The sequence below is a fragment of the Pneumocystis jirovecii genome (assembly GCF_001477535.1).
Source record: "Pneumocystis jirovecii RU7 chromosome Unknown supercont1.2, whole genome shotgun sequence".
NCBI lineage: Eukaryota > Fungi > Ascomycota > Pneumocystomycetes > Pneumocystales > Pneumocystaceae > Pneumocystis > Pneumocystis jirovecii.
In genome coordinates, this window is record NW_017264776.1 from 547,592 (window position 1) to 561,814 (window position 14,223).

The 14,223-nt window shown below is 23.9% G+C and overlaps 6 protein-coding genes across 6 annotated transcripts; 3 read left to right on the forward strand and 3 right to left on the reverse strand.

The window, feature by feature from the left end:
• Positions 1-192: 192 nt before the first annotated feature.
• T551_00580 (uncharacterized protein) lies at positions 193-1,491 on the reverse strand (the record flags this gene model as incomplete). The annotated part of the gene is made up of 7 exons (XM_018372846.1): positions 193-218; positions 265-371; positions 414-556; positions 603-1,058; positions 1,103-1,187; positions 1,235-1,347; positions 1,390-1,491. The coding sequence occupies 7 exons, from the start codon at positions 1,489-1,491 to the stop codon at positions 193-195; spliced, it is 1,032 nt and encodes a 343-aa protein (XP_018231182.1).
• A 2,114-nt stretch (positions 1,492-3,605) lies between these two features.
• Positions 3,606-6,184, forward strand: T551_00581 (mismatch repair ATPase MLH1; the record flags this gene model as incomplete). The annotated part of the gene is made up of 13 exons (XM_018372847.1): positions 3,606-3,695; positions 3,745-3,882; positions 3,927-4,099; positions 4,141-4,234; positions 4,276-4,410; positions 4,460-4,661; positions 4,708-4,955; positions 5,003-5,057; positions 5,099-5,323; positions 5,371-5,485; positions 5,527-5,708; positions 5,739-5,878; positions 5,921-6,184. The coding sequence occupies 13 exons, from the start codon at positions 3,606-3,608 to the stop codon at positions 6,182-6,184; spliced, it is 2,061 nt and encodes a 686-aa protein (XP_018231183.1).
• A 588-nt stretch (positions 6,185-6,772) lies between these two features.
• T551_00582 (GTP-binding protein ryh1) lies at positions 6,773-7,659 on the reverse strand (the record flags this gene model as incomplete). Its single annotated transcript, XM_018372848.1, has 7 exons — positions 6,773-6,834; positions 6,881-7,041; positions 7,085-7,196; positions 7,238-7,397; positions 7,443-7,477; positions 7,521-7,556; positions 7,611-7,659. The coding sequence occupies 7 exons, from the start codon at positions 7,657-7,659 to the stop codon at positions 6,773-6,775; spliced, it is 615 nt and encodes a 204-aa protein (XP_018231184.1).
• A 75-nt stretch (positions 7,660-7,734) lies between these two features.
• On the forward strand, positions 7,735-8,134 carry T551_00583 (uncharacterized protein; the record flags this gene model as incomplete). Its single annotated transcript, XM_018372849.1, has 4 exons — positions 7,735-7,763; positions 7,816-7,877; positions 7,930-8,029; positions 8,077-8,134. 4 exons carry the CDS (start codon positions 7,735-7,737, stop codon positions 8,132-8,134), a joined length of 249 nt encoding a protein of 82 aa, XP_018231185.1.
• Positions 8,135-8,462: 328 nt separating this feature from the next.
• T551_00584 (uncharacterized protein) lies at positions 8,463-9,410 on the forward strand (the record flags this gene model as incomplete). Its single annotated transcript, XM_018372850.1, has 5 exons — positions 8,463-8,501; positions 8,555-8,663; positions 8,708-8,805; positions 8,852-9,021; positions 9,065-9,410. The coding sequence occupies 5 exons, from the start codon at positions 8,463-8,465 to the stop codon at positions 9,408-9,410; spliced, it is 762 nt and encodes a 253-aa protein (XP_018231186.1).
• A 145-nt stretch (positions 9,411-9,555) lies between these two features.
• Positions 9,556-13,429, reverse strand: T551_00585 (DNA-directed RNA polymerase). The gene is made up of 6 exons (XM_018372851.1): positions 12,854-13,429; positions 11,353-12,810; positions 11,033-11,305; positions 10,540-10,977; positions 9,652-10,497; positions 9,556-9,607 (listed from the first exon to the last, which is right to left on the reverse strand). The coding sequence occupies exons 1-6, from the start codon at positions 13,364-13,366 to the stop codon at positions 9,557-9,559; spliced, it is 3,579 nt and encodes a 1,192-aa protein (XP_018231187.1). The 5' UTR covers positions 13,367-13,429; the 3' UTR covers position 9,556.
• Between the last annotated feature and the right edge of the window lie 794 nt (positions 13,430-14,223).

A 14,223-nucleotide genomic window follows, 5' to 3' on the forward strand; every position in this document is an offset into this window, starting at 1 on the left:
AAAAAATATTTTTTTGTTTAGTAATGATTTATATTAACTTATATTTTGTATATTTACCCTAATTTTTTTTTTATTTTTTAAAAATCTTTTAGAATAAATATTTAGTTTTGTTAATGTTTAGGATATAATAGTTAAAAATATTTATTATCCTCTTTATTTAAATTTAGTTTTTTTACTATTTTGAATCTATTTTTACCTGTTTGTCCTATTCCCCCATCCTAATAATAAATCGGTTAAAAAATTATGAAAAAAATACGAAAATACCTCGAGGATTTGCCTCTTTAAATTCATCCCATTCTCTTGCCTTATATGTTTCTTTATCCACTTCTTCTACGCTATCTTGATCAATTTCTCTTTTATTTTGCGGTATTCTATTAAATTTTAGAAATAAGGAAATAAACATATGATGGTACTGTTTATTAGAAAGGATATTCCCTCTTTTTGCTTCTTCTTCTAAATATTCATCAATAGACATCGTAGGTAAACTATGATCTGGTCCAAAAACACTTTTTTTTAATTGTTCTCTTTTCCCTACAATAGTAAAAGGACGTAATGGCTATGTATCATTATTAGAAAACGGAATCATTCGGTAGGACTAAAACTTTTCCGTTTTTGTCTAAAAGTGCCCCATTTTTTAATGGATTATTTTCCACTTTTAATGTTGAATGCATCTCTTTTTCTGTTTGGATTTCATGATAGTTATTATTTGTGTTTTGTTTGTTTGTTTTTGAGATTTCTATCATTTTTAATTCTAGATCTAATTGTTCTATGCTTTGCAGAGACTTGAATATAGCTAGTTGAATGAGCTCAAGAAAATGTTTTCGCAAATTATTATCATCTTTTGATGGATTTTTTAGAAAATTTGATATATTTTCGTTTAACTCTTTTTCTCTTTTATATCTTTGTATTTTTCCTTCTCTTCTTGAAATATCGGATTCTCTGATTATATAATTTTCATTGTTCATTTCAGTAGAATTAAGGTGGTCAAATAAGGTTTTATCAGAGTTAGTTAGTAATGCATAGTTATCACATAATATTAAGAATGAAATGAATAGATTCTACGAAAAAAATAAGTTTGGAAAAAATAGTTTAGGTAAATTACTTTCGACTTCATTATAGCTGATGATCTATTAGACGTTACGTTCTTGTCTAAAAGTTCTGCTATATAATAATCTATTAAAAGAAATCTAAATGCTTAGATTGATAAAAAAAATTAGTTATATATAGAATCTACTTTATTTCTGATGTGTTTATGTCATCAATTCCTTCATTTTTACTAAAAAGACATAATTTTCTTGTAAGATAATGGCATTTTTCATATAAAGAAATACAGTCCGTTAATAGTTCCTATTAAATTGTTTGTAAAGTTTAATTCAAAAGAAAAAAGACAATAACTGATGATCCTTCTTCTATTCTTTTACGAAATCCTTCTGCTGAATCAAAAAGATCACGTAGAGACCTATTTTCTTCTGGTTGGTTTTGTATGTTCATTTTAAAATTGTCGACTAGTATAAAAAAAGTCGTGGATAATAATGATATAGAATTTTAAATATATAAATAAATTATAAATGTATTAATGAATATAAAATATAAAAAGATATTGGGAATATAGTAAATCTTTGAAATTATTTTATTAAATTTTATTAATATTGTTATAAATTTAAGTTTTTATAAATTTGGAAATATAATAGATATAAATGATTTTTTGAAGATTAATTTTTGATCATTTTGACAAGTATATAGGCTCTTTTCTACTTTAAAAATGCAATGTATAAAGGTTTTTCAATATTCCTTTTATTTTTAAATAAAAGCCTTATTTTTTTTTTTTTTATGAATGCATTTTATTTTTAAAATTAATAATATTTATAGATTTAGTTATTATAATTGTAATTTGAATTATTTGAATTATTTTAGAAATTAATTTTAATAAATGTTATTTTAGAATTAAAAATTTTTATAAATACTAAAAACGGAGTTTAATATGTTAATGAGTAATTTATTAGGTAATTTGGGTAATGACTAAATAGAATTAATTGAAAATAATATAATGTTTTTATTCTATTAAAGATGGTAAAAAAAGAGAGATAAATTATTTTTTTAATATTTATTTAGTTTTTGTTTAAAATAACTTACACGTTTTGTTTAAATTTTAATATTGGTATTAATTTAAATAATTTTAAAAAAAGTTACACGTTTCAGTAATTTAACAAGAAATTCTTTTTTATGAATTTGTTTGTTGATTATATTTAAGGTAAAATTAATTTTTCTATATGATGATATAATAAAAATTATTTTTATTATTTAGAATTATTTGTTATAATCTGTGTTAATATGTAAAAAAATATATAATTGAAATAAAAATTTTAAAAATAAATATTTGGTTTGGTTTTAATTTTTATAAATTTTATGTATATAAATTTGAATGTTTTTGATAGATATTACATAATTTTTTAGTTTTTACAATTATATACTCAATTTTTTAAAAATTATCTATTTATATTTTATATAATGTTTGTAATTGATTTTAGAACAATATTTGAATTTAGAGAAATGTTGTTTTTTAGAGAAATGTTATATATAATTTTTAAATTAGAATTTATATAACAATAAAAATATTTTATTATTAAATGTTAAAATGCTTAAGTAAGGATTGTTTTATAGTTTTATATAAAATTTTTAAATAAAATTAAAAATAATTTTTTCTGTAAAAAAATAAATTATTTTTATTTGCTACTAATTTGCACTTCAATACTTCTTTAATCTGAATCAATTATATTTTCAAAGAGCAGAATGATAAAGTTTGTTTAATTTACTAAATAACCTTCTTCATTTAAGAATAATTATAATACTAAATTAAACAAAGGGTATGCGGAAATTAAAACAAAAAAATATAATTTTCTTTAAGTCTATAAGGTTAATTTGTTATTTTTAATTTCTATTATTTTGATTTTTTTAGGATTTTTGACAGTGAAAAAAAAATAATTTTACTTTGAATAAAAAAAATAAGCAAATATATTTGTATAATATATTTTATAGCAGATATCTATGATCATTCTTGAAAGTATTTTTTTGAAATTCTAAATAAACTTTATTATTTATATGAATTCATTTGATAAATATTTTAGAAGTCTGTTTTTTTGATGCTACTAAGTTTCTTATTGATATTAATACCTATAAATTTTGTTTTTAGAAGAATAAAAATTATTTTTGAAATTACATTTTTTTTAAAATTTCAATACTTTTTTAAAGTCATTTTTTATTAAATTTGAATATTCTAGAAAATCGTTTTGATATTTTTTGTGCTTTATTCTATTTATATATTTGATTTTATTTTTGATTTTTTTATTATTCATAATATAAATATTTAATTATAAATGACTTTTAATCAATTATTGTAATAATGTTTTTTATAAAAATTTATTTTTTCATAATATTTGTTAACATAAAAAGGCTTTTTTTTTCGTATTTTTAATTTATTTTTGAATAGGAAATTGGTTTGTTCTATTTTACATGCTTTATAAAAGTTTTTTTTCTTATTTTTTAAACTTATAGCATTTAATATTTGTTTTTGAAATTAGGGTTTTTATTTATTTTGGTTTTTAGAAATGTCCAAGTCTAATAATTTAAATCACTATTTGCCAAAAAGGATTCTTTCTTTAGATATTAGTGTTGTTAGTAAAATTGCTGCTGGTGAAGTAATAAATACTTTTTTCGCTTTTATATTTTTTAATTTGCTTTCTCAAGGTTATTCAAAGACCTTCTAATGCTTTGAAGGAATTGATTGAAAATTCTGTTGATGCTGGTGCTACGTCGATCGATATTTTGGTTGAAGGAGGAGGACTAAAACTCCTTCAAGTATCTGATAATGGTCATGGGATTATGGTGGTTTTTCCAATTGTTGATTTATTGTGTTTAATTTTATTTAGAAAGAAGATCTCTCTATTCTATGTGAGCGTTTTACTACATCTAAATTGCGTACATTTGAAGATCTATCATCTATTTCTACATATGGATTTAGAGGCGAAGCTTTAGCAAGTATTTCTCATATTTCCTATGTTACGGTAATTACAAAAACTTCTGATTCAAGTTGTGCTTGGAAGTAAGATATTATTTTTTGATTTTTTTTTAAAAATTATATAGGGCTAATTATCTCAATGGAAAACTCGTATCACCTAAAGAAGGGGAGTCGTCTGATCCTAAACCAGCTGCTGGAAGACAAGGGACTCAGATTGTGGTATTTAATTTTATTGTTTGTTAAAATAACAATAATTTTAGATTAAAGATTTGTTTTATAATATTCCTTCTAGGTTAAAGTCTTTTCGTAGCTCTAATGATGAATATATTCGAATATTAGATGTCATTTATAGATATGCTGTTCATTGTGAAAAAATAGGTTTTTCTTGTAAAAATGTATGTTTTTGTATTTTTTATTTTTATGAAATTTTTAATAATTTTAAAGTATGGAGAAATAATACCATCTATTACTACATCATCTAAATCAACTGTAATTGAGAATATTAAACAATTATATGGGGCAGCCATTAGTTCTGAGCTTTTACCTTTTTCATTAAATTCTCAAGACTATATGTTTCAAGCTAAAGGTTTTTTTACAAGTGTTAGTTATAGTGCTAAAAAAACTACCTTTTTATTATTTATTAATCGTAGGTATATTTTATATATGAATATTGTGAATAATTATAAATGTAGACAGATCAGTTGACTGTAAGGCGCTTAAGCGTGGACTTGAATCTATTTATAGTAATTTTTTACTCAACTCTAGACGTCCATTTATATATATATCGTTAGAGATAGAATCTTCTAGAGTTGATGTAAATATTCATCCTACAAAACGGGAAGTTCGTTTTTTTTATGAAGATGAAATTATTAATCTTATATGTAAAAAAGTTCATTCAGAACTCTCTAGAATTAATTCTTCAAAAACAATTTCATTGCAGGTGAATTTTATATTATATTGAAAGATTTAGTTTTTTTTACTTTTAAGACAGTTAAAGCTAAATCATGTCCTTTGAATTATGTCAATGAGACTTTGGAGGGTGGTAATTCTATGTATATTGTTTTCAGATATTTAATTTTTCAGGAAAAAAGATTTATGATAGATATTATGTTCGAACTGATGCAAAATTCCAGACAATTACATCAATTTTAAATAATGTAGAAACATCTGCTATGAAAAAAATAAAAAGGAATAATTCTAAAAATTTCACTGATTTTCTTTATCAAGTAAATGATAAAGAAAAGATAATTGTTAGACTTACAAGTATTAAAGAATTAAGAGATGAAGTGATAGAAAGACGATGCGATGGTATTTTTAAAATAATTTATTTTTTATTATGTTTTAATTTTATTAAGCTTTAACAAATATATTTATAAATCATATTTTCGTTGGTATTGTTGATGAAGAAAAACAGTTGGCAGCTATACAGCATTCTACAGAATTATATTTTGTTGATTATGGATCTCTTAGGTTTTTGATTTTATATTTTTTTTTTTTTAATTTTTTATTAGTTTTGAACTTTTTTATCAAATTGGATTAGCTGGGTTCGCTAATTTTGGAATAATAAGGTTAGAGCCAGAATTGTCACTAATAGAATTACTTGAAATGTTGCCTAAAAGCATGATTCATGATTCCACGTTTTTAAAGAATTTAATGGTATTTATATCGTCTTTTATTTCTTTATTTTTATTCTGTTTTTAGGATGTTTCTAAAATAATTATAGGTTTTAGACAAATGCTTTATGAATATTTTTCTCTTGGTATTACTTCTGATGGGAAAATATATTCTCTTCCTTTACTTCTTAAAGGTTATATTCCAAATATTGGAAAGCTTCCTTTATTTATATATAGGCTTTGTATTAAAGTATTTTTCTTTATTGCTATGTGTATTTTTAATGTTTTATAGGTTAATTGGAATAAAGAAAAGGAATGTTTTTGTACTTTTTTAAGAGAATTGGCTTTATTTCATTTACCTGATCCTTTGTTTCAGAAACGAAATAGTATTGATAACTATGAAAAAAAAAGAAAGGATCTTGTAGATGTTTTAGAATTTGTTTTGTTTCCTGCATTTAAAAAGAGATTAATTGGAACTGTTGAACTTCTTGAAAAAAAAAGAATAGTACAAATAGCTACTTTGTCTAAATTATATAAAGTCTTTGAAAGATGTTAAAAATATTGTATTTATAAGTAGAATACTTGAATTAATGTTTTTTGAAAATTTTTGTAGGATTTAAATTTATTTTAAAATGATTTATTTTATTTTTGATGAAATTAAAGTTTTAGCATATTTAAAATGATATTTTGTTTTCATAGGTTATTATAATTATGTTTTAACTAATGTTGTTTTAAATATTGCGATGTTTAGTATATTTATAAATATTTTTTGTTAGAAATTATTTTAGTGGATAATGGTTTATTAATTTTTATATTTATCAAGTATTTCGTTTAAAAAAATATTTAAATAAAAAGTTTTTGCAAAATTTTTAGATTTTTGAATAATTTATAAAAGTTTTAGAATAATTTATTATATAATAAATTATGTAAAAAATATTAGGATATATAAATATATAAATTTGGCTAATGTCTTTTTTAAATATTTTTTTTAAAAACAATAATTTAATACATATTAATAATATAATATATTTTATTTTATACAGAAATAAATGTTTACGATATTTTTTAAAAAGCATTTCAGTTAAATTTATTTTAAAAGTATATAACTTTGAATATAAATTTGTAAAATAGTATTAATAAAAAATTAACATTGACAATTTGACTGTTGAGGATTTATTTCTCGTTGACCAATATTAACATCAACCACTATAAGGTTTAACTTAATTTTATAAATTTGCAAAGATATAATTACTTAGTGAGTTGTTTAAATCGTGAGCATTTCCTATTCCTGGTAAAATAAGTGTAATCTCCTTAAAAAGAGCTTTAACATTGTGACCTGTTTTTGCACTTGTTTCCATGAACATTGTTTTAAGTTCTTTTGCCATTTTTTCTCCTTCTTCTGTTGTTACTTGCCTTTTTTATTAAGTAATAATTGGTTGTATAAAATACAGTTTACCGTTTATTATTAAGATCTGTCTTATTACCCACTATTACAATGATTACATCATTTCCTCTTTCTGCCTTTATATCATCTATCCATCTGTTTGTATTTATAAAGGAGGTTCGATCTAATGAGTAAGTAAATAATTTAATGTTTAAGTGCATTTACTAGTAATATCATAAACAACGATTGCTACACTAGAATCACGAATATAACTTGCTATAAGGCTTCTAAAACGTTCTTGTCCTGCTGTATCCCATAGTTGTAAACGTACAGTTCTGTCTTCCAAGTACATTGTTTTAGATAAAAAGTCTATACCTATAGTCGCCTAAATTGAAATTAGTTTACTGAAATAAATAAAAGCAAGTCCTACTTGGTATGTATTATCAAATGTGTCGTACATAAATCCTGTATTAATTAGTTCAAATTTTGTATAAAAGTTTTTTTAAACGTGTAATTAGTGATGTTTTTCCAACACTCTGATCACCTATATATAGAACTATTAGAAAGAAATATCTTAAGTATACATTTTAAAGTTTACCAAGGAACACTAATTTAAATTTTCTTGATGTAGTCATTAAATCTGTCATCTTTTATTAAAAGATAATTTGGAATAACGAGATAAAAAAAAATTAAGATTTTTCTGTTTTTTTTTAAAAAAATCTATGAGTTTTATAGGAGTTCTTAAAAAGATGTTTAAATTTTTCAAAAAGATTTATATTTAAATAGCTGATTTTTTTGTTTAGTGTTGAAAAAGAAAATGTTGAAGGCATTATTTTAATAGATGAGAATGGACTTTGTTTAGGATGTAAAAGCATTTTTTAAATATACTTTTTTGCGTTTCTAACGTTTTATTTTAGCTTATGGAAAGGTGAATGAGGAATTTGCAAGTAAATGCATTAAATTTGCGGATTTAGAATTGCAAACTAAGATGTTTGCTGCTGTTATGAATAAAAGGCAGTATGTTTTTAATAAAATATGAGAGAGTGCTATCTTACTTATTAAAGAAAGATTCTTCTGCATAGAGATTCTGGTATCACAACAGTTTTGTTTATGACACGTTAAATTTTATTGTTTTTTTGTTATTATTACTATGGTATAAAAATAGGTTAGAAAAGGATTAATACATGGAAAGATGCGTTGAGTGTTTTATTTGAGTAAGAGTTATACCTAGTATATTTAGAATTATGCAACTTTGTTGATTTTCTTCTATTTCAATAAACGTTAAGTCTGTTACATATAGATCTTATAAATGATTTAGAGGAGTATGTTCAAGTAAATAAATTATTATATATATAATGTATTTTTGCTTTATGATTTGTGTATTTATATAAAATAGATTTTTATTCATGTTCTGAAGTTTTCGATGTATTCTAATTCATGGTAAATAAAAATGTTACGAATAGATTATTTTAAAATACCTAAACCAAAGGTCTATATTTTTACTTTATCAACGAAATGAAGAGTTTTCTGATATTTTTTAAGACATTTCTTTATTTTTTGGATTTACAAATGGGTACTGAATTGATTATCTTTTTTTCTATTTTAAATAAGGCGTCTGGTATTTATGGGTTTATTGCTATATTAACGAACTGTTTTTTGTCTTGTTTTTATAAGAATTTTCTAATTAGAATATAGACTCTTTTTTAAATACATCTTTATGGAAAATGTTTATGTATTTTTATTCTTTATTTGCATTATTTGGGTGTGCAATGATGATAAAATATATTCGAACGGTACTCTAAGTAGTTATTTTATTTTTTTCTTTTTTCATCTTTTTAGGAGTCTCCTTTTCATTTATTAATTTATGCTTATTTTTATTTTATTGATACTTTTATTAGTTCAGTATATTCAGCAATATTTGCAGTCGTATGGTTTATGGATATATTAAAGAACGCGATTATTTCTTCTGGTATTGGAGAAACTGTTGATCATTTTCAAAAATCTGAAATGTATGTTCTTAAATTTATTTTCAGTAAATACTTAGCTTTTCAGATTTAAATCGTGGCATCTTGATCAGTCCGGATATATTCATGATACATCTTTAATGTCTTTTTCTATTGAGAAATTTTTTACTATCTTAATTCTGTGTTTTTTTTTGTGTCTTAAGATATATTTTTGTCTTGTGGTGTTTTCATATGCACGCTATTTAATAATACGTGCAGGAAATATGCATAAATGTTTACGTAATGAATGGTTAAAAAAGTTGGTTTATATATTGACTTATGGGAAATATTGGAAAAAGGCTGATGATACTTCTTATAAAGTTAAGTGTTCATTGGAGCTTAAAGTATGTGATAATGAGTTAGCAAATGGAAATTTTTATAATAATAGGATATGATTTGAATTATTCTTTTTCTTAGTTTTAACCTATATAATGATAAGATAATCCTAAAGTACTTTATTTATATAAATAATGATTTTATAAAATGGGATAAATATTGAAAATTGATTCTTTTATAATTTTGTTAATTTTAAGTTATTTTGTTAAGAGAAAAAATATTTACTATTTCTCAAATTTCTAACATCGAAATCACCCTGATTGAAAAATTAGTTATGAAAACAAATAATCAGGAATAAACCTTTTTCGGTAATGGGGGGAATTCTAGATCTACCCATACATGGACTGATTCTTTTTTTTTTGTTTTGTTTTTAATATCTGTTTCTATTGTATTTTCTGCATTTAAAGAATTTATTTTTTCTGTTACTTGATTTGATGGATTAGTTGTATTTTCTTTATTGTTTGTTTTAACAGTATCTTTTAATAAACTTTTATATGTTTCAGACTTACGATTGTTGTTTAAAGATTCTGATTTAATACTTTGTGATACATGTTTTCTCGTAGAGGAAATTTCTTCCATTTCTTTACTATCCTTTGAGATACTAATTAATGTTTTATAGCCTTTATATCTTTCTCGAAATTCATTTAATAAGTTTTCCATAATATTCTCTTCATGAAGTTTAACAAATGTTTCTCTTAGAATTACGTTCATATTGTCAACGTCTGCCGCATGAGTCCAATAAGAATCATGAACAGATGCAAAAGTAAGACCTGCATTTTTACATGAGATAGCAGACATTAACATATGAGTTGCATCAAGTGAATGAATAAAATTTGGAGGAAATGCTGTTTGTTGTTTTCGAGTATCAACGGGACTTACGTCATTAGGATCTGTAATGAAAATAGACTGAAGATTGGTTTTAATTTGTTTTCGAGATGATTTCCGATATGGTTGAACAATAGGCAAATTAAGAGGAGATGTCCAAATTACACTTGTCATATGATTTAAACCGTTATACGAAGATGTATCTATTGATTTAGATATCCTTTTAGCTGCTTCATTAAGCCATTCTTGTATTTTATGTGCTCCTGTAAACATTGATTTGAGAGAAAAAAATACAATCTTTGCTAAATAGGAAGCAAGACTCTGTTTAAGTTAAAAACATTATTTCTAATATTTATTACTTACAAATAACATTTCTCTTGGAAGACTATTTAAGTTTTTTAATTGATTAAGAATTTGATTACGAGCCCCAACGTATGTAACTCCATAAACATTTGTCATAACAGTTTGTTTAACAATTTTACGTGCAATTTTATCTTTTAAGAGAACTGCCAAATGATTTCCTTCTTTTGCATCTTTTTGTACTTGTTCATTTACTAATTCTGCTACTCTAGTATATACATCATACGGTCGATTGCTAGGTTCGAGATTTACTTGCCGTGCACCTAAAATGTCTCCCCCCAATGCTGCATAGTGTTGCAACCCATTACATGTTCCATCTTGATGGATTGGAAGACGTGATTTGAACTTGTGCGGATCTGGAAAACGAAGAGCTGCTGTAAGTTCGAAACAAGCAGCTAAAGTTTGCCATGGATCATCAAATTTTAGCCACCATCCAGAACCCTTATATAAATATAAGTTTAAAATAGTATAATAAACATGAAATATGTATTTATACCTTTAATGGATTATCAGCAGAATCAAAGATATTTTTTAGATTTTCAACTGTAAATGCCTCTCTTTCTAAAAAACTTTCTTTGTCGAATCCGCAGATATTGGCTAAATGGATTTTAAGCCATCTTAAACCTGATTCTCCTATTTCCTTTGCTTCATGAAATGTTAGTAATCCTCTGCAAAGATCATTGCCAAGATGGTTAAAGTGTGGGGGTATAGGGTAAGCTCTCCCTCGAAAATCTAGATTATGGGGAAAATACATTTTTTCATGAAGAAACTAGTAATAACAGTAAATTAAATATATAAAATATTGCAGTTTCTTACGGCTCTTGCTATCTCTAGTTTATAATTGATATCACATCTTATTGATTGTTTGTTTTGGGCATCTCTGGCAATTTGTCTACATTGAATTTGCCATGATATTTTGTCAGCAGGATCTTTGCTTGTAGGCCGTGGTGGAAAGGCAATATTTGATTCTGCAGGTGGTATTCCTGCAAATTCTAGCCCAGAATTCCATACTTCTATAACTACATTGAATACAGGTATGTTTATAGCCCATGCAGTAGAACCAAGAACATCTAAACCTTCGAATATTGATTTTAAGTTATTTCTTTCTGATGCTATTTTTAAATATTGTATTTGTTCTATTGAGTCGCGGGATCTCATTACAGTAGATTTACTTAAATAATATCCACCTGAGTCCCAAGAAATCCATGGTTTTGGCTCAACTAGCATAGGTAATAATCTAGGATGAATATTCCCACGTAATGGTTGTGATCCAAGTTGTTTCATAACTTGATCGTTTAATTTAATTACACCAAGTTTTCTTCCTTTTTGATATTGATAAGTATGATAAAATGCTGGAGCTTTTTGCGAAATTGTGTCTCCTTTTTCTGTTTCGGTAGTTATATCAATTTTTGCAACATGTATGAGTATAGAAATTAATATAGAACCAATCTTTGCTTTGACTACTGTAGGCCATTTTGGATTTATTTCAAAATTGATATTATTTTGTGTTTTTTGTAACATAGTTTGAAATTGTCTAGGATTGCCAAAAATTTGAGAAAGATTAACGTTTTTTCCAAGAAAGTTTTTATTTTTTTTGAGAACTTCTGATGCATATTCTTTTTCTATAGATTTCCCTACACTGAGAATTGCTCTTGCTGTTCTCATTCCTTGAGCAATTCCACCAGTAGAATGAAGTCTAAGGACTTCTAGAATTGTTATTGTACTTAACTTTTCAGGAGCAAGGAGTTGAATAAAAACACCATATGACAATCTATCATTGTTGACATTGTTGATTATTTTTTTATCTATAAGACCATTAATTGCATTTTTACAACGTTCAATTTCTTCTTTTATTAAGGGTATCATAAGAGAATGCCATTCAAAAAGTATAGAATTAAGGCTTTTGCTGAATCTAAGACCACCTTTTTGAGCTAATTGTTCATGATCCCATTTCCATCTTTCTAAAGCTATATCTAATGCATTATCTTCTAATAACTTTTGACGAGCCATATTGAAAGCAACAGAATGATACTCCTTCGGAAAATCTTTAATATTATAATCTATTTCTATATTGGGATCTGTTAAAGGTCTTAAAGATTTCTTAAGGAGTTGTAATCCTGGACCAAAAATATTAGTAGGGAGTAATTCAGGAATATTTTCAAGAGGATGTGATAAACATAATGTTCTTGAATTTTTCTCTTTTTCGATGTTTGCTATTGGTTTTAGTATATGACGATATTCCTGTTTAAGTTCAGAGAAATTAATATCCATAATCTAAACTATTAATTTATTTTTCAAAAAATCTAACTCAATTTACCTTAAAAAGCTTCAATATTTCTTCATTAGTTAAAATAGAATTTTCATTAAAAATTTTTCCTATATTTTCTTTTTTTTTTAAACGCCATAATTTATTAAATCCATTGATTGCAATTTTAGATTCTTCTGGTTCTTTGATGTATAACGCTGCTTTCAGTATAAGTGCAAATGTTGTTTCGTTACCAAGAATATTATATTTTTGTTCTAAATTATGAAAGCATTTATTAGCACTTTCAAAGTCTCCCGTTTTTTTAATTTCATCTATTAAAGCTTGTAAATACTGATTGTGAACTTGAATAATAAAAGACGATTCTGCTCCATGTGAAAGACTATTCATTAAGATATAAGCCCTATTTAAATCACCTGTGGAGACACATGCATCAAAAACTGCAAGAAGTTCATTATTATTACAAAAAGTAATTCCACGAGGAAGTTTTCCTCTATAAGATTGATTAGTTTGTCGAGGTGGTGGTAAAATTATTATTGGACTTTTTTTTTTTAATTCAATGTTCATGTTTTTTGAAAATTCTATACTTTGAAAATAATTATATTGTTGATTATGAATATTTTGTGAAAATTTTGAGTTTGTATATTCTTTCTGAGTAATATTAGCTAGGTAGAAATAATTTCTTATATTTTTTAATATTTTTATATATTTTCTTGATATCTTAAATGCATTGATTATTTTTTGAAATTTATCGTTTTTTTTAGAATAAATAAAAGTAATGTTTTTACTAATATTATATGTATTTTTTGATAGTTTTTTGGATTTCTTTGTATAAAAAGATAAATCATGCGATATTATACGATTCATTATGATTTTTTTATTATTATATTTTAATTCATAAAAAAAGTTAGCTCTTCGATGACTTTATATATTTAATGGTTAAGTAAATATTGCCATATTTTAAGTGTAAATATTATGTATATATGTTGTTTTAATAGAAAATGTTATTTTTTAATGTTATTGTATAACATTACAAAAGGAATATTTTGTGAGCAAACATATACATATTAATTTCTAGAAAATTAATTGAATTTTAAAGCTTCAATATATTTATTTTTAATATAAAAAAATTAAAAATTATTTTATGTTATCCAAAATGACATATAGTAATAAGTTTATGAAAAGTTCTATTTAAATGATATTAATTTTTCCTATTTTTGATCTATTTTAAAAGTTAATATATTGTATTAAATAATTTTATTAAAATTTAAATAAAAAATAAATAAAATATAAAATTAGTAATTATATTGAAATCATGAACAGTATAGTTTGAATTTTAAATTTTCATATTTATAGTTTTTGATTAAATTTATTAATGATATAGCTGAATTTTTGGAAACAAGTTTTTCGGTTTTTATAATAGG

What these genes read in the sequence shown, in the direction of transcription:
- T551_00585 (XM_018372851.1), bottom strand. Translation starts at nt 13,366, where the DNA reads ATGAACATTGAATTAAAAAAAAAAAGTCCAATAATAATTTTACCACCA. An exon ending in AAATATTGAAGCTTTTTAAG is followed by an intron (nt 12,811 to 12,853) that starts GTAAATTGAGTT and finishes TTAATAGTTTAG; the next exon opens with ATTATGGATATTAATTTCTC. An exon ending in TTCCAAGAGAAATGTTATTT is followed by an intron (nt 10,498 to 10,539) that starts GTAAGTAATAAA and finishes TAACTTAAACAG; the next exon opens with AGTCTTGCTTCCTATTTAGC.